Genomic DNA, 20,421 nt, shown 5'->3' on the forward strand with positions numbered 1-20,421 from the left:
TATAAGTTGTAGAAACCACATGTTCTTTTCTCTACGTAAAAAATACATTTCAAACACATACATAAAGTGTACACAATATATCTAAAAGAAGAAGCAGATGAGGCGTCGTGCACTGTTTTGTATACAAATGAGTTTTAGCTCAGGTAGGTACTGTTATAAATACAGCTATAACTTCGTTTCATTTTCGAATTTATTAATCAAATTTTAGGTCAGTATTTCCATGATAATAAAGAATGTTTTTACATAAAAAAATCGATTTTTTTTTAATTTAGAAAATAAATTTTAAAATAGGGATTTTCTTTTAAATCAATGTTCTTCTAAAATAAAAAAAGGCAAACATACCTATATTTAAATAGTTTTTAATATAAAAGTTTAATTTTTTTTATAAATATGAGTCTGTTCCAAATGGAAACAATTCAACAGAATCCATCAAGTTTTCTTCATCTTCAGATTGTTCTGGAGATTCAATCAGACTACTATGACTTTTCAATACTGTTTTTCTTGGTCTACCAACTTGTATACTAGTTTCACTTTCAGCAGTTTGAGAAACATCTTGAGCTTGTTCTGAACCTTCGAGATTATCGTTATTATCAGCATTGGCTATAGAGTCATTTTTTTCAAACCCTGAGGTACTAGGAGTACTATCTGATTGGAAATCATTATCAGTTGCATCTTGCTTCCCAAAAATTGATTTTCCTTTCATTTTATCCAGGTAACTAAAGTTCTCTTCTGTATTTTTCAGCTCCTCCTCTTTCTCTGAATTATCTACCATCCAACTATTGAACCTCTGTTGGATGATGGTTGAACCAAGCTCTTCATATTCAGATTTGGAAACTAAAATAAAACAGACAATAAGTACACTTCTCCAAGAAATTAACACACCACCCTAAAAATGGGTCATTTTTGATGTCTTGAATTTCCTAAACCTGCTGTCTGATTTCAGTGATTTTTTTAAATATGTTATAGCCTTATTCTTTAACAATATCGCTGTAATAATGTTGCTAGACAGGTAAATTGTCATTGTATACTGGGTGTACCCATCAAACTGTGATTTTTTCTCAAAGTTCGCAGGGCCCTGTGAAATATTCTAGCATTTATGATATATTGAAATTATAACCCAACTATAGCCTCATGTTTTCTTAACGTTCTGCATTTTGATTCATTCGCTTATATTGGATAATAAAACTTTAACAACTAGCCTTGTTTTTCGTCAATAACATGTGTTTTTGAATAAGTATGGCAAACTGTAGGGGTAATTCCGAGATAGGGGGTGTTGAAATTTTTCTTACAAACTGAAGATTTATTTACTGTTCTAAAATCGGATAAGATATGCAAATTAGTCCAGAAAGCCACTGCGCATCCGCTAGGAAAAATATTCCGATTCGGATTTTTTGCACAATCTTACTCAAAAAGGAACCCTTCTAACAAATTTGCATGTTGCCAGGTCCAAAAATGGGTCAAAATTTTTTTAAAGGTTTTTTTTTGTTTTTTTTTCTAAAATTATTTTGAACAAAGTTTTTTAAGGTTTTTTGGATCATTTAAAACAGAAAAGGTCTTTAGTGACGTTTCTCTACAGTTGATAGTTTTTGACATATTATAAGCGATTAAAAATTTAAAAATTGCAAAGTCGGCCATTTTTAACTTTCAGAAACTATGTGAAAAGCTGAAAATTTTGAGGTTGCCAAGGTAATAAGATATTCTTTGAACATCGATTGATGAAATCCTTAGGAGTTTTTTGCAATACAATATCGACAACGCCTTTGTTTTTTAATTGCCAATCAAGCAAGAGCTTGATTGGCAACCATTGCATGTATACCTCATCCAATTTACTTACCGTTGCACGTCATCCGCGCCATAGCCTGTGACACGATACCAACACGAAATATCTAGGCGGTAGGTGTGTTCCCCTTTAGAATCATTTTGATTCTAAACACACCCACCTCCTAAATACTTCGTGTTGGTATCGTGTCACAGGCTATGGCGCGGATGACGTGCAACGGTAAGTAAATTGGACGAGGTATATGTAACATGCGTAAATATTTGTGCGGAAAAATATTTCTCTACAATTTTTTTTCACCATCTTGCTTGAAAATATCCCCTCTTAACAAATTTGTATGTTGCCAGAATCAAAAAGTCAAAAATTTTTTGGTTTTTTGTTTTCCTAAAACTATTTTTTTTTTATCGGACAAATTTTTTTATGTTTTTTGGATCATTCCAAATAGAAAAGACCCTAAGTGACTTTTTTGTAAATGTGATAGTTTTTCGAGATATAAGCAATTGAAATTTTAAAAATTGCAAAATCGCTTATTTTTAACCCTCAAAAACTATGTGAAACACCAAAAATTTCAATGATACCAAGGTACGTAGATATTCTAAGAATATCGATTAATGAAATCCCGAATAGCTTTTTGCAATACAGTATCGAAAACCCCTTTGTTTTTTAATTGCTAATCAAGCGGGAGCGACACTATTTTCAACTGCTGCATGTGTATATGTAATCGGAGAACATTTTAGGTTTAAAAAAATTGTTTAAAATTTTTTTTGACGCCTTTTTAAACCTGGCATCATGCAAATTTGTTAATAGGAAACCTTGTTAATAGGAAATGCAACGGTTAAAAATAGTGTAGCGACCGCTTAAGTAGCAATTAAAAAACAAAGGGGTTTTCGATATTGTATTGCAAAAAGCTCTTCGGGACTTCATCAATCAATATTCTTAGAATATCTACGTACCTTGGTATCATTGAAATTTTCGGTGTTTTACATAGTTTTTGAGGGTTAAAAATGGCCGATTTTGCAATTTTTAAATTTTCAATCGCTTATATCTCGAAAACTACCACATTTACAGAAAAGTCACTTAAGATATTTTCTATTTGGAATGATACAAAAAACCTAAAAAACTACCTCTTAAAACCCACCAAATCTCATTTGCATATCTCAACCGTTTTAGAGCAATAAATAAAACGTCATGTTTGTAAGAAAAATTTCAACACCCCCCTATCTCAGAAACGAAGCATTTGCAGACATACGTTTATAAAGCAAACTGTCATTATTTTTTCATGCAGAATTACCCCTTAAAAACTGCCATGCTTACTTAAAAGCACCCTGTATTGATGAAAAACAAGGCTAGTTGTTAAAGTACCTAACTTTTTTTATTACCCAACATAAGTGAATGAATCAAAAAACAGAATGTTAAGAAAACATGAGGCTATAGTTGGGTTTTAATTTCAGTATTTTGTAAATGCTAGAATATTCCACGGTTTGATTAGTACACCCGGTATACAATGACAGTTTACCTGTCTAGCAACAATATTATTACAGCGATATTGTTAACCCGCCGTTACACGCGTCTTCAATTGTGACGTGGTTGCACGCGTATGAGCGTCGCCCTCACCTACATAAATTCGACTTATTTCGAGGAAGAATGAATGTCAACATGTATAAATATAAAATTGGTTGTACTCACATATTATAGAAAGTCTCGTAAACCATTTTTTTTTATTAATTTAACAAAACAAAAGTAAAAATAATATACATAAAAAGCAATTTTTCTTAATTTTCAATTTCAGCAAGCCACTGAAGAAATTAACGTTCTTTACGCGTTAATTTTACTAAAAATACAAATTAATATTAACAACTGTTCTGAAGCTATTTCTTTGTGGCATTTATGTAATTAACTATTAATATTTTGTATTTTGATAACGACGTCCGAGGTGGAATTCGAAACGTCAATAAAATCAATTTTTCAAGTTAAATTGTGGCTTATTTCCCAGTTAGAATAGGTAAATTTAAAAATGGGTTCTTAACCAGTGGCGCACCTAGAATTTTCCTCTGGGGAGAAGGGGGTTTGCTTGGGCACCGAAAGTTTTTTGTATTATTTGTGGAAGACAAGTTACATTTTCCTACTTTCTTTTATATATATTTCTATATGCTCTGGGTGGGATTTTAACCCCCAAACCCCCCTCGGTGTGCCACTGTTCCTAACCTAATCCAAACAATAATATTTTAATTAAACCTACCTAAATATTAAATAAAAACCTAAAAGTTTCTTTGAGATAATAGAAACGTGATTTCACTGTGATTGCACGTGCAGTGAGGAATTCCCTCACTTAAAGAGGGATGTCTCTTCTTTCAACTATCACACAGCACACTGACCGCCTGAAATATTCTATAACTTTTTCATACCCTCTCATGAACCATGCTAAAGGCATTCCTGGGTGCTTAAGGTTATCGTATTAGTTTACACAATTTCATTGGTTATAAACAAATATGGTGAGGGATTCCCTCATAGCGCGTGTAATGGCGGGTTAAAGAATAAGGCTATAACATGTCAAAAAAATTACTTAAATCGGACAACAGGTTTAGGAAATTTGAGACATTAAAAATTTTCTTGGAAAAGTGTATTATAAAAAGAGTTAATATTAGGTGTAGATTTACCTAGAAATGATTTAAAATTTGGGACTTTTAATAAAGCACTTCCCCCTTTCCAACTGTAAGAAATTGGATCATCAGGAAGGTGGACACATACATCCCATTCTTGAGGCAACTGTGACCTTAATTCTGCATACATTCTTTCTTTGAAACCTAAAAATATATTAAAAACAATTATTAATAGAACTGTTAGGGAAAGAAAACAGAACAAAACGTTGTAATTATTGATTTCTAAAAACCAGCTGAATTTTTCTGAGAGTATTAATTTTGGGACACCCCCTCAAAAAAAAAAAAAGATGCAAGTTGTTTACAACTCCTACCCTTGGTCTTTCACCTTAAACCCAACTCGTAGGCGGGGGGCAAAAAATTACTGTAGAAAAATGTTTTAAACAAGAGTGGCTGAGAGAGATAATTTTGAACAAAGATGATAAAAATTCAATATCTTTTATCAGAGTGTCTTATCAACAAAAATCAAAATGCGTTTTAAAGGTGAAGGCTTTCGTATGTAAATTTTGTATTTAGTTACAAATCGAGTCAGGTTCCATAAAGCTATTAAATACAGTAGACTCCCTCTATATAACGGGAACTGAAATGGCAGACTAATTACCTTGTTATGAGCCGATCTCGTTATATCAGATAAAGTTCTACCATTTTATCTTTGCCCATGGGTCACGATTCATTTTCAAAGAAATTAAGTAAAAACATAAAGTGAAACGTATGTCGATGTGTATATATATTGTGTATACTATATACTATATACTATACACAATGTATATACACACATACGTTTCACTTTATGTTTTTGACTTAATTTGTTTGAAAATGAATCATGACGCATGGGCAAAGTTAAAATAGAACAACATTAACAATAATATTGTGCATACATATGAATATGTAGTTCTCTAAGACATTTATTTCCTATAGTGAAGCCATTCTGAGCAATATAAGATGCTAAATATTGTTTGAACAGTGCTTTTGACAAAGAGTCAGTGGATAAACAGGACGAAGTTGACATGCAGTGGAGTATTTTACATCACTGCCCTCGATAAGCACATAGATTTTAGGCATTTCTGTATACAGGCAGCTGGAATATTTATTTAGAGCTATCACCATGCCAAAAACAGGTAAAAAAACATGTTCTTCGATCTCATATTCCCTCGTTATAACCAAATATGCCTTGTTACAGAGGTGTTAAAATTAACAGAAATTTCAAGTGACACCTAATGTACCTCATTATAAGCGAAACCTCATAATACATGTGTTCTTTATAGAGAGAGTATACTGTATCAGCTATTAACATGTTGGCTGCCATGAGACACAAATGTTGTGTGTCATGTTGTTTTAGATAACAGCTGTATGATTGGTAGGAGCGATTTTTTTTTAATATGATGGCAGTCAACATGTTAATAAGGTGTGGTACGACTTTTTGTGTCGAATGTTTCTGACAATGACTATCAAAATAGTGGCACTGGCAATATCCATAGAAATGTATGAAATTGTTAAAACTTAGAGTAAAATTTTACCTGAAAAATTACAATTTCCTCCTACAAGAACTATATTTTTGGCCAACTGTTCTTGTTGGTCTTTTGGACAGCTCATAATTGATTTCACCACAGCCTCTGCGATGCCCATACTTTTCATACCAATATCAGATGGATGGAACAATATTTCAGGCACTACAAATCGTTCATTGTTTAGCCTCAATATTTGGCAGTTTTCCTCTTTTTCCTTTTGATTTGTATCATTAGGATCTTGTATATAACCTCTTCTAATGTTGTTAAAGTCTGGCAAAACATAGTTTTTCACTATAGAGCTGTCTTTCTTGTTAGCAGCAAGTTTAAGCTCGTTTACTACGTTTTCTGCCACATAGCAGGTATCTTCCTTAACTTGATTGATGACGTAAGTTTCTTCCATCACATTATACTGTCTGTAAGATATAAGATCTTTTAAATGATTCGTCAACAGTTTTCCACCAACATTCAACCTCCTGATACCCTTTAAATACTTATTTCCATTAACATAGGGGATAACGTGAGTAAAGCTAAAACCAGTGTCTACAATAACACAAGCCGTTTTCTCTGGCAAGTTTTTTTCCTCGATATATTTAAGTACAGCTAAATCAGTAGGGTTTAAGCGAAACATAGAAGGTACTTCGTATTCTTCAAAAAATATTTCGTCCATACAGTCTTGAATAGATTTGAAATTGAACAGTGGTTGTGTCATGATCACTGGTTTATCATCCACTGGGCACACACTTTTACTTAGGATATAGTCCCAAACTGGTTTTTGTACGTCCCATTTGGTTATGTACCCTCTTTCACAGGGCATGAGAAAATATAGGCCTGAACAATCTCTGCACTCGTTTATTTGGTTACCTACAAAGAGCCTTTTTCTTTCAGACTTCGCTTTCATGATACAGTTAGGTACAATAGTGGGCCCTTCATCCTTGGACATTCCAATTTTAATATTATATGCTCCATTATCGATAATAACTGCAGAAATACTCTCTCTTTTAGGTGATTTAATATCATTACCAACACTGCTTCTTCGCCGCTTCATTTTAATTCTATCCATACTTTTGGGGTGAATTTTTGGTTCCATGGTAAGCACTTTATTTAATAAACTATACACCTATACTTAACATTTTTTTTCTTCAGTATCTTTAGTCTGTAAATAAACTCCGAAATAAACATTAAAAACAAACACCTCTACTCTAACCTCTAATAATTCATTCTTCTTCTTCTCTTCATTTGAATGGCCTTAGCTACTAGGGCTATCCGGCCAGGATCCGTGAATATAGACTTGAATATTCAAGAGCCGTACCTGAGGTACATCTGGGCTTAAGCTCATAGCTCCTGAATCTGAAATAATTAAGAGCTAAAAAAAAAACTTTGTAATTGTTTATAAGTTCCATAACTAAAGTTCTACTATTAATGGTCTAGTACTACCACGCAAAACCGCACTAAGCACAAAGCACATGCATTGCAAGCAAGCATAAAGTCTAAAGTTTTTAAGCAAGCTACACACGAGTCATTGTTGATGTTAAAAACTTTTGCACTGCGATTAATGTCTTTGAGTTTAAATTTTTAAACAACACATCAGTTAATGTCGGATCACGTTCTAGTTCCCTTCTAAGCAACTGGGACTCTCTTTGGAACCTATTACATTCCAATAAAACATGTTGTAAAGTTCCTACACTGCCACATAAACACTGGTTTGAATTCACTACCTTCAATCTAAATAAATGTACAGGAACACTACAATGTCCACTTCTCATACGACACATTTGTGTGATTATACCTCTCCCCAGGTTGGGAAATTTTGTAAACCATGCCTTTTTATATGGAACTGTAACTTGTGAGCAATAAGTAATTCCTTTTGCCTGTCCTATTTGTTGGAAACGATTTTCCCAACCAATCCATAGATTTTCTTTATATTTAATTTGAAAATCTTTAAAGGGGGCCTTTGGTTCTTCACTAATAGGCAGCTTTCTTCCAAGATTCGCAAGATGGTCAGCTCTATCATTCCCAATAATTCCAGTGTGACTTGGAATCCATGCAAATTTAATTTCTCTTTGTTGTTCATCAAATTCACATAGTTTTTGTTTTAGTTGGAGAGTTTGTGAGTCTATTGCCGCCTTTTGTAGCTTGGTCTTGTGATTTTTTCTAGAGCACTTTTAGAATCACTACAGATGAGGCACTTTGTAAAATTATTCTGTTGGATTAACTCTAATGCTTTTTTAATGGCAAATACTTCTGCTGAGCAAATTGAATTAGCGGATGGTAATCTTGCTGTTAACTGTGTTCTCTCGTTAAGGTATATCCCAATACCTACATTACCTTGTTTATCTTTGGATCCATCTGTGAAAATAAGTTTATATTCTGACCAGTTATTGAGGTACCATTCCATAAACTTGGTTTGGTTATTTGCCTCTTTGCCCATATTGACAGTTTCATAAGCCATAGGAGAAATCTGAATATTAAGTGGAAAGGAGTGACAAGGAAATAAGGAGCTATGTGCTACCTCATGAATTTCATGTAAAGTATTCTGGAAAGCAGCCAGTATTGGTGGGAAATATTTTCTTCTCCAAAAACTAAAGTAACCCAGAAAAACATTGTGAAATTGCTCAATTGAGGCATATATTGGGTTGTCATAGGCTACTACTTTTAAAATGAATTTAGATGCTAGCCATATTCTTCTAAGATCTAACGGTGTTTCTCCACACTCTGACAAAATTATATGAACTGGAGAAGACCTCATAAATCCCCCTACTACTCTAAGAGCTCTATACTGAACCTTATCCAATTTTGCAAGTAGAGAACGTGCACAACCTCCCAGGAAAATAGATCCATAGTCAAGATGTGATCTAATGTATGCCTTATATAGAGTGAGTAAAGTTGCAGGATGTGCTCCCCACCAAGTTCGACACAAACAACGAATAATATTGACTCCACTGGAAGCCCTCAATGCCATCTTTTCAATTTGACTTCTCCAAGAAAGGGAACTATCTAGAATAACTCCCAAATGAGAAACTTCTTGTTTCCAATCTAAACGTGTGCTATTCACTGATATTAGTGAATTCGGAATATTATTCCTATTTCTATCAAAAAAAATTGCTTGACTTTTGCTAGATGACAGACACATTCCCATATCATGAAGTTTATTAGAAATACTTTCTACTGCACCATTTAATTTTTCCACAACATCCACCCAGCTGTTACCGGAGCAATAGAGGGCAACATCGTCTGCATACTGAGTAATTAGAACATCCTCTGGCACACAAAATGAGATTATATTGATGACAATATTAAATAGTACTGGACTCAAAGGGGAACCCTGAGGAAGGCCCACATTGGTAGTTCTTGGTCCTAGCAGATTTAAGGAAATGGGATCACGAACAGACACCAAACGATTAGTCAATAAATGTTTAACCAATTCAATAAGGAACAATGGCAAATTGAGATCTCCCAAAGCGTCCAATAATTGGATGATTGACACTTTATCATATGCAGAAGAAATGTCTAACATAACAGCAGCTGCTGGTTTCCTTTTTGAGATATTCATTGAGATTTCATTGACCAGATGAATTAAGTTTTCAGACACCCCTCTACCTTTACGAAAGCCAGTCTGGAAAGGCGATAGGATCATAAAATGTTCTACATACCAATCTAACCTTATTTTTATCATGTTCTCTAAAAGTTTACTAACACACGATGATAAAACAATTGGTCTCCAGCCCGAAAGACAATTTATATTTTTATTGGGTTTGGGAATTAAACACACTGTTTGTGATTTCCATTGAGTGGGAATATGCATTCCCTCCTTTAAACATAAATTGAAAAATTTTAACAGGAACTTGATTGCTGACTCTGGAAGATGTTGCAACATAGAAAATGTTATACCATCCTGGCCCGGCACAGTATCCTTTCGTTCAACCAAAACCAATGAAAGTTCGTTTAAAGTGAAGAGTTCACACTCGATAGTATTAGATTTCACTGGGTGAGACGCAATGTCCTCAAATACAGGTGGAGTCAATGAACAAAGCATTTCCTCCCCTAACGATGAATTACTAGGAGTTCTAACTGAGGCTTTAGTGAAAGCCTTATGGAAACTTCTCACTTTTCTCCACATTACTGATATTGGAGTATCAGGTGAAATTGTGGAGCAAAACACAACAAATGATTTTTTCTTTTTGGATTTAAGTTCTTTTTTACAATGTGCCCTAATTTTTTTAAAATTAATGAAGTTTTCTAAAGAAGGTACTTGTTTGAACTTCTTGACTGCCTCCCTCTTTGATTTAATTAAAACTGAACACTCTTCATCCCACCAAGGTAATTGTGGTTTATGGAATCTAACACGCTTTTTCTTAGGGATGAACCTGTTTGCTGCGTCTAATATTAGGTTTTGAAAATCTGTGTAAGACTCATTAGGGATGTTGTTAATGTTAGACTCAATATATTGGTTGAATTGTTCCCAATTGGCTTTTTTCACATTAAAGATACTGCGATCTTGAAGAGAGTCATTTCCTTGGGGACTATTTCTATCCTGCCCGTAACACACTACAAAAGGAAAGTGATCACTTGCTCCTATCTCTGGAAAAACTTCCCAGAGGCAGTCCACAGCCAAACCTGGAGATGCTATAGCTACGTCAGGGACACTGTTTGAGTCAGGCGGTGAGATTCTTGTCGCCTCACCTGTATTGAGAAAACACAAGTTATCCTCCTCCAAAAGATCTGCAAGACGATTGCCGTTCGGATTGTTAGATGATGAACCCCATAAAGAATGTTGGCAATTCAAGTCACCTATGAAGAAAAACGGTTTATCACACATTTGAACCAATTCTCTAAAGATCTCCTTACGAAAACGAACATCTGGTGTCTTATACGATCCTATAATAAAAAATGTTTCAAATTTGATAATGATAGCCTGCCATTTTTCAGGCAAGTGAATATGTGAAATGTCTATCCTATCAGCTGCCAGAGACTGATGAATAAGTACAGCTATTCCACCCCATCCATCAATCCTATCATCCCTATAGCAGTAAAAATTGGGAATATGCAAGTGCTGTGAAAATTTCAGATGTGTTTCATTTAGAAGAATGATATTAACATCATATTCGTTAAGAAACACCATTAGATCTTGCTTATTGTTAAAGAAACCATTAATATTCCAATGCAAAATATTAAATATCATAACTATATATATAATTTGTTACTATTATTATTATTTTTTCTTTTTAATATAAAAAATAATATTATAAGGGGATGAGGGTTTAGGGTGTGAGAGTTAGGATATATTATAGGGGTTTTGCTCGTACTCGAACTTCAGCTGTAAATAATGGGAAGCACCTTGCACATCGGGGTTGAATAATAATAAGCACAAACTTTACTGTGAGCGGTATAATCACCGAAAGAAATAGAAACAAACTACATTATTAAAACTGTAATAGTTCAATGGCTTGGAGTACAATCATGCACTCTTGAAGCAGTCTCCGCCATGTTAGCTGTCAGCCGTCGGGAGAACCTACGTCACTCGGTCGGCAGGGTTGCCAAGTATAATTCTTGTTACATCCTCCCCCTTTGGATCAGACGTAGAGTATGGCTGATACAAAACGGAATAACTGGTTATTAGCGAGGGCTTGGAACAGACCTCGGCATCATACATGAGCATCTTGATAGCGCTTAGGAGGGCGCTTGGAACGTCTGGGTCTCTGTATGGAACAATCAATCTGCGTAGGCAACGAGGTACTACTGGAGTCGCTGGTTGTGGTTACAGGTACACCAGAACCTGTAGATTGCTGCGTTGTCTTAGGATGTCGTTTAGGGATAGCCCCTTTGCTTTTGGCTGCGACATCTTTCTGCAACGTGGTTGAAGGTCGACCTCTACTACGTAACTCATGTAGAGGAGTTACAGGCGAATCGGAATCATCTTCCACAAAAGGATGGAGAGCAGACACGTGGTATTTTCCGATCGATACATCTGGGTGCGTTAGAGTTGCTAACTCGTACGAGGTGGGAGAAAGTTGGTTAAGGATAAGGTATGGGCCATCGCGACGCGGCGCAAATTTAGAAGACAGTCCTGCATCACTTTTACTAAGGATGTGAGTCTTTACTAGAACTTTCTGTCCCTTGTTAAACACAACGGTTTCGCGAACATGTTTATCTGCATACAATTTCGAAGAGTCTTGGCGTAACTCATTATTTTCTCGCGCACTTAATAAAATGTCAGTATGCCTGCGCAAGTAAGGTGTTATCTCGGGAATAGCCGTTTCACTCGCGATAATAGCTCGTAAGTCTTTATGCACATCTGTGGGCGTACGTAGCTCACGCGCAAAGTTCAAATAGGCCGGGGAATAACCGGTAGCTAAATTTGGTACGGTATTCATAGAAAAACGTATACTGGGTAGCACTTCATCCCATTTAGTATGGTCCCTTTGAACTAAAATGGAAATCTGAATTTTAAGATCTCGATTTTTACGTTCCTCCGGATTTGAGGCAGGGTGATAAACAGGAATGAGTGATTGCTGAATACCTAGGCAGTATGTAAACTGCTGCATTATTTTACTAACGAATTGGGGTCCGTTGTCACTTATTATTCTACGAGGGGTGCCGTATCGTAAACAAATTTCACTTATTAGTACTTTTGTGCACTCCTCCGCAGTAGCTTGTTTTAACGGGAATATTTCTATCCATTTCGTGGAAGTATCTTCCACTGCAAAAATCCATCTGTTTCCCTTTTCAGTCACAGGTAGTGGACCCACTAAATCAATTGCAACGCATTCAAAGCGTTGTGCCAACACAGGAGTTTGAATTAGACCTGCTGGTTTTAGATTCAAAGGTTTATACCTTTGGCAGTCGATGCATTTCTTTATATGCTTTACAACATCTCGCCTAATGGTAGGCCAGTAATAACGAAGAGCAATTCTTTGGATTGTCTTTTCGACACCATAATGTCCTGCAATGGGCATGTCATGGCACTCTTTCAAAACCTCAGCTACTTTATTTTGAGGCACTACTAACTGAGCATCCTCACATTCAAGGTCCTGATTATACCGATACAAGACTCCTTGATTCATGACATATCCGCGATCAGTATATCGGTTAATGTCTACTAATTCAGGTTCTTCAGATTCAAGGCAATCAATAATTATTTTAAGCTGTGAATCAGTCAACTGTTCCTCTCTAAGTTTTTTATTGCTTATCGTTGGTACATCCATTGCGATAGTACAGAGGTCACAAATATCTTTCGTGTCTGGACCACAGATAGGCCTTGATAACATATCGGCGATTCGATTCGTCCGTCCAGGAACATATTCGATTCGTAAGTCGTAACTTTGCACTTCTAATGCCCATCTAGCAAGACGGCCAGTAGGAGATTTTAGTGACATCAACCATTTTAGCGGTTGATGATCTGTTTTGACAATAATAGGCGAACTTTCTATGTAACCCCGGAATTTATTAATTGCATATACTATAGCTAAAGCTTCTCGCTCTGTCGTACTATAGTTACGTTCAGCCGCTGTGAGTAAGCGACTTGCATACTCTATCGGCTTTTCATTTTCTTCCTCCCCCTGGAGGAGACATGCGCCAAGTGCATTACAAGTTTTCAAAAATGACAAAGCATATTTAGAATTGCGTGGAATAGGCATTTCAGCAATTGCTGATATCTTCCCTGGATCAGGAGCGATCCCATTGGGCGTAAGAAGGTGTCCTAAATACTTTACTGAAGAGCGCACAAAAGTACATTTTGCTCTATTTACACACAGTTTGAATACTTGTAATCTTTGAAACACACTAGCTAGATCATTGATATGATTTTCAAATGAGCTAGATAAAATAATAATATCATCTAAATATGCCAAAATAGTAATACTTGGTAATCCGCTACGAAAACGGTCAATAAGCCTTTGAAAAGTAGCAGGCACGTTTCGTAGACCAAAAGGCATACGATTAAATCTAAAAATACCAAAAGGGGTAATAAAAGAAGTTTTATCTCGATCTGATGAACGAACACTTATTTGATGGTAGCCACTTTTCAGATCTAGTGTTGTCATAAATAGTGTCTGTGTGGTGGCATGCAACAGATCGTCCATCCTCGGTAGAGGATATCTATCTGGTACAGTTATTTCGTTAAGGCGTCTGTAATCAACGCACATGCGAAAGGTACCGTCTTTTTTAGGAACGAGTACAGTTGGTGCAGCATAAGCTGAGTCGCTTTCATCAATGATTTCCATTTCCAATAAATGATGGATTTCATTTTTGAGTATCTCTGCTTTCTGAGGTGTTGTCCTATAAGGGGGCACAGCGATTGGAATATCACTGGTTAAATTAATACAATGCTCAGCAAATGGTGTAGGTTCATTATGTTCCATAAAAACGTCACCGTACTGATTTATCGAGCACTGTAAAGTACTACGCTCAGAAGTATTTAACTGTGAAGCTTCGTCCTGTCGTAAAGTAAGTTCAAGAAGATTAATTGAAGCATTGCAGGAGTTAGGTTCCCGTAATAGTTTATGTTGAATATCAGGAGAATCAGCAAATGAGAATTTCATTTGAGAGATATTAATAATAATATCAGCATTTTTTAAGAAGTCTATGCCAAGAAGAGTTTTAGCTGATGTGTGTTCAGGAAATGCCACAAAAGTAGTAGGTATGGATCTATCTAATAGGAGAACCAAACACTCAAAAATATGAGCTGTTACCGTGCGGCTTATACCGTCAGCAAGCACTAAACTCATTTCCTTGGAAATATAGTGTAGACCTTTGTTTAAAAAATGATTGTAAAGTCTAATTCCAGCTATAGTACATTTAGCTCCAGTATCAACATATGCGCAACCACTCAAACCTAAGACACTTATTGGTAAGAGGGGACGATTATTCAAATTGTCAGTTTCTGCTAAAAGAAGCTCTACAGAAGAAGCTGCTTCTGTGGTAATAGGATTTACAGAAATTTTACAGTTAGGACAATTTGTGCGAACATAACCAGGAGTATTGCAACCGTAACAAACTACACTGGAAGAACGTTGAGAAGGTACATTTGAAGTGCTAGGATTCGTATTTGGACGACTAGGAGATACAGAGGTGCTAACTGAATGATTAGAATTAGATTGTTTAAATTTTCTGCATTCCGGCTGAGTATGGCCAAAATTTTTACAAAATGTACACTTCGGTCTGGATTTTGGTTTGACAGAATCCTTTTCTTCATTCGATTGAGGTTTTTGTCGACGATCAGAGTCGGTAGCAACTAAACCTTCCTTTAAGGATGCTTCGATTTCTCGAGATTCCCTTAAAAGTTCCTTAAAGTCTCGAAATTTATTCCTTGGTAACCTTTTTCGTATTTTACGCGCCATTAAGCCATAAACCATATCCAACTGAACCTCTTCGGTTAGGGTATAAGGTAATTGTGCGAGCAAAGCTCGAATACGAGAAACAAACAGTTCGGTAGGTTCCTTAGAATTTTGTTCACGCGAGAATAATTCTCGAAATATTAAATGAGGAGGAAGTTTTCTCGAATAGGCATCTCTCAAGGCTTGTACAGCGTCTTCCCATGTGAGAATGGTATTTTTGACACCTTGCCACCATGTAGCAGCACTAGCATTAAGAAGCATGGATAAACCACGAAGAGCATTTTCATCACTTATTTGGGAACAGTCCTTAAAAGTGATCACATTGTCGAGAAAAGCTTCAACATCAGCGTTAACAGTACCATCAAAGCGAGCAGTACATTTAACGAAGTTTCCTCCTGACGTATGTGTAGGAGTTCTATTAATGTCTCTGATTTGTACCAGAATATCTTCAGATACTTGTTTGTTAGAATTAGCAAGTACCGAAAGTAATGAATCAAATTGATCTTGTGACATTGTTACCATAGCGGGAGCAGAACATTCTCCTGCTGTAGGATTTTTTGAATTACCTTTTGACATTGTACAAAGTATAGCAGATAACCAAATATTACTAAATGTAAGGCAATAAAATGTAAAGGCAATGTAAAGGCAATAAATGTAAAAATATAATGTAAAGGCAATAAAAGTGATTTTATTGTAAAAATTAGATAGTTATATGTATATGCAATAAAAGTTATTTTATTGAGAAATCGTAATATAATTACATGCAATAAAGTTATTTTATTGAAAAAGTATATAATTATATGCAATAAAGTTATTTTATTGAAAAGTTATATAATTATATGCAATAAAGTTATTTTATTGAAAAGTTATACAATTATATGCAATAAAGTTATTTTATTGAAAAAGGTATATAATTATATGCAATAAAGTTATTTTATTGAAAAAAGTTATATAATTATATTTTAATTTAAAATCCGAGCAAATTCGGTAAAATTTTAAATTTGGCAACAAAATGTTGAAAAAATTTGAAGAGCTACGAAACAGTGTTAGACATAGGCAACACCGCGCAGAACGACAAGTAAGCGAACATCAATTCGAATAATCGAAATACGAAATCGATTCCCCGTACTCAGATCGTGCATGCAAAATCGATATATACCGGTGAAACATGAAAATCGGCGCAAAATACATGCCACGCCACGATATGAAAAAGTAGGGTTATTGATTTTAAAATACTACTTACAGCGAAATTCTGGTATTAAAAAGCACTTTAACACTTACGAAACAATGTCTATAATTCCTAGCCACAAAGTTGGGACGCCAATATAAGGGGATGAGGGTTTAGGGTGTGAGAGTTAGGATATATTATAGGGGTTTTGCTCGTACTCGAACTTCAGCTGTAAATAATGGGAAGCACCTTGCACATCGGGGTTGAATAATAATAAGCACAAACTTTACTGTGAGCGGTATAATCACCGAAAGAAATAGAAACAAACTACATTATTAAAACTGTAATAGTTCAATGGCTTGGAGTACAATCATGCACTCTTGAAGCAGTCTCCGCCATGTTAGCTGTCAGCCGTCGGGAGAACCTACGTCACTCGGTCGGCAGGGTTGCCAAGTATAATTCTTGTTACAATATATTATATTATCTGTAAGAAATAAATGAAAATTCAGTCAACACTACTTTTACTAAAATTAGATGTATTATGTGACTCATCAAAACCTGCAAAATCCATATTATTATCAGAGGTTAAATCAACGTTTTTTGAAAATACACTATCCTGAGAATGTACACGATTGCTTGTTAATGAGAGTGCAAAACTTGGGACTTGTGATCCCGTATACTTTTGTGAATCATTTAATTTGTTTAAAATCGGTAATCTAGGTATATTTCTGCTTAGATCCTCATTTAATAAAGCTTTATGCGCCTCTTTGTCATAACTAATGTCTTTAAGAATTACTTTATTTTTCCTTTTAACTGGGACCACATGACTTTGACTCTGGAAATGGGGAGTGGAGGATGGGGATTTTTGAAGGGCTTGAGTAAATGCTCTGGGTGAGCTGGATAGTAAAGAAGGAAAATCCCTACTTCTCCTCTGAAACATTCTCGAATTCTCTGGTTTTTCCTTAATTGGGGGAAACAGCTTGGCAGCTTCAAAAAAGGTGAGATCTTGGAAGACCATTACTTCATTTATCTTTTTTTGCCTTTCGAATTCTTTGCAAATTTTATTTGTGGCAAGGTGATCAAGATCGCAGTATAGGCATTTTGGTACAGAAACTGTGCAGCTTTGTACTGTATGTTCATCGGAACATTTCGGGCATCTTGCTTTTCCCCTGCACTGTCTTTGTGAGTGCCCAAATCTTAGGCATTTGAAGCATTGCTGTACAGGAGGGATGTATGGATCTACTGTTACCAAGTTTGAATATATGATTATTTCTTTAGGGGGAGTTCTTACGTCAAAGAGTAGTTGTACAGTTCCTGTTGGAATGTATGTAACGGTCCCATTGCTATCTAAAACTCTTCTGTTAAGTCTTCTGGCCGATATAATTTTCACGTTTTTTTGTAATTTACTGTCGTTAACTATGTTTTCCATTGAAATATTTATACTTACATCTCTAATAATACCCCTTGATGTTAGCATTTTTTGAGGTATATAAGCAAGAAATCCTTTCTCAAGGATTTCTGTGCTATTTAGTACCATATTTGCCTGTTTGGAGGTGTTAAAAATTACTCCAATTCTATTCATGCCTTTTCTACTAATTTCTTTAATTCCAGTCGTACCCATTGTATGAAATACTTTCCCAATATCCATAGGATGGATATTTCCTGCTTTTCCCTTGTCACTCTCTATCATAATAAGGAATGGGCCGAAGTCAGTGTCCTTGTATTCAACTTTTCTTCTACTAATATTTTCAATCCTAGATGATAAGTTATTAACTTCTGTTAACATGATCTGATCGTTTTGGAATTTATTTTTTAAAGCACAGAGTTCTTTTTCTATTAAATTAATGTTATTTTTATGTCTCGGGGCTAGCATGTGTATGGAATTTAAAAAATTTTGCGAGTTCAATGAAAGCAAAGCATAGATCCCGCCCCCTTTGTCAGGGGGGCCGGGAGAGTTTGTGTCCATCTCCTAAGCCAGCCTCTACTCTACTATACTACTGCTACTATGATTATATAAAGGCAAAACTTACAGAAAAGTCCTTAGTATTTCTTATTCACTACTAACGTATTAACCCGTTTTAACTTTTAACTTAACTACTAAATTAATGTTCAAACACTAACTAACTATATCTACAGTATAATTACTTAATTTATAACAATTTTAACGCGATGATTTTCAAATCGAAAGTTCAAAAACCTAATTTCTCTAATAATTCAGTGATTTTTGAACTTTTGAAGTAGATAAGCAGTTAACTTCACATGATACATCAACTTCTGTCATAAGAACAAAAAGAAGTAGTTCAGTAGGTCTCTTTCCTTGTCTAGGAACAATCAAAAAAATAATATATTCAAAAGTAATATTCTGTTCTGTAACTACCCTCAAATATTGTTGCTACATCGTCTATTCGTAACCAGTTAAATTGTATTTTATCTAATAATTTACCCTTTATTTAAAAAATATACCCAAAGTTGAGGCTGAGTTGCGCCAAATATAGGCAACTTACTAAATACATTTTGCTGACTGCACTTCCCTCATCTTGACAATTTTTGACCAAAGAAATCAAACTAACCTCTCTGATTTTGAAAGATTCATTGCCGAAAACATACTCACTATTATTAACAGCTCAAATATACTATAGTTTCTAATCATCTTTCTAGTGGGGAATCGTGTTTATTACTTTATTTGGCCATTCACCGTAGTGATCGTTTCATTCTACTCTTTTGTTTTTTACCCAGTCCTTGATACTCCACCGCATATTTCTACTTCTACCTCTATTCCAGTGTCTTACCATCGATTTTTTAAGGGTTCTCCTGTTTCGGGCATTCTTTCTTGTCCTCTCTGTCATGTTTCTGCCGCGTAAGTCATTATATTGGTCTGATGACTGTTTTGTCTATCCTGGGTTTCATTTCTTTCGCGATATTTTTATTTCTCCATATTGTTTCATTCAGGCAACCCGACACTCTATTTGCTCTATTTTCTTGATCTTCCACTTATGTTTCGAGCATCAGTTGTTGTAATTTGACTCTTCAGCTCTAATTTACATGTTAGTGGTTTTGCTATTATACCCATGCATTTTGTCTTTTTTGGGGAAACTAACATGTTAAATTGTCTGGCGGTTATATTAAATTGTTGCAGCATACGTTGTAAAGCATCTTCACTTTGATATATTAGTATTGCGTCGTCTGCATATCAGATTATTTTAAGTTGTTGTTCTTTGTTCTTCTATTTCCTATCCTTTTTTAGTATTTCATCAACGATCAGATTGAATAATAGAGAACTCAGGGAATCTCTCTGTCTTATCCCATTGCCAGTTTCAATTGGGTCAGTTAGTTCTCCTTTTACTGTTTTGTAGATATTTTTGATTATTCCTAGAAGTATTTCTCTTGCGTACAATAAATGGATAACGGTCTTTAATTTGACTTCGTCAAATGTCTTCTTATGGTCCACGAAACATAAATATTCCGGTGGGTTGTATTCTAATGATTTCTTTTTAACTTGCCTCATTATAGCGTCGTTTCGGTATATATTGCAAGTACAGCGTCGGTTCCTGATCTTCCAGACCTAAAACCTTGTTGTTCCTCTGTAGTGTCATAATTTAATATAGCTTGTTTGTTGTCACTTTGGTTGTTAATTTTAGTGACGTGTTTCATAAATTATTTTCTCTGTAATTCTCCGGGTCCGATTTATCTCCCTTTTTGAAGAGGGGTATTAGGATGCTTGATCTCCATTCTTGTGGTATTCTGTTTGTTTTTTATTTTTTGGATTAGTACATCGATCAAACTGGCAGAACCTTTGAAAAACGAATAGAAGAACATAAAAGGGTTTTCAATAATAGAAAAACAGAATTTACGTACGCACTTTACCTTCTAGATCAGAGGTTCCCAAACTATTTTTTCTCGTAGATTACTTTAAAAATTTACTGGTTTCGGTGGACCCCTGCTGCTACATTTTTACCATATTCCCAAAACTCGTCCCAAA

The 20,421-nt window shown here is 35.2% G+C and overlaps 1 protein-coding gene across 1 annotated transcript; it reads right to left on the reverse strand.

Annotated features, from left to right (window-relative positions):
* Positions 1 to 339: 339 nt before the first annotated feature.
* On the reverse strand, positions 340 to 7,160 carry LOC126884786 (actin-related protein 6). The gene is made up of 3 exons (XM_050651012.1): positions 5,952 to 7,160; positions 4,435 to 4,581; positions 340 to 834 (listed from the first exon to the last, which is right to left on the reverse strand). Exons 1-3 carry the CDS (start codon positions 7,027 to 7,029, stop codon positions 383 to 385), a joined length of 1,677 nt encoding a protein of 558 aa, XP_050506969.1. The 5' UTR covers positions 7,030 to 7,160; the 3' UTR covers positions 340 to 382.
* Between the last annotated feature and the right edge of the window lie 13,261 nt (positions 7,161 to 20,421).

Source organism: Diabrotica virgifera, chromosome 5 (genome assembly GCF_917563875.1).
Source record: "Diabrotica virgifera virgifera chromosome 5, PGI_DIABVI_V3a".
Lineage (NCBI taxonomy): Eukaryota > Metazoa > Arthropoda > Insecta > Coleoptera > Chrysomelidae > Diabrotica > Diabrotica virgifera.

Coding starts and splice junctions, on each gene's coding strand:
- LOC126884786 (XM_050651012.1), bottom strand. CDS start 7,029: ATGGAACCAAAAATTCACCCCAAAAGTATGGATAGAATTAAAATGAAG. Junction 4,582..5,951: donor AGGAAATTGTAATTTTTCAG/GTAAAATTTTAC, acceptor ATATATTTTTAG/GTTTCAAAGAAAGAATGTAT. Junction 835..4,434: donor AAATTTTAAATCATTTCTAG/GTAAATCTACAC, acceptor GTTTTATTTTAG/TTTCCAAATCTGAATATGAA.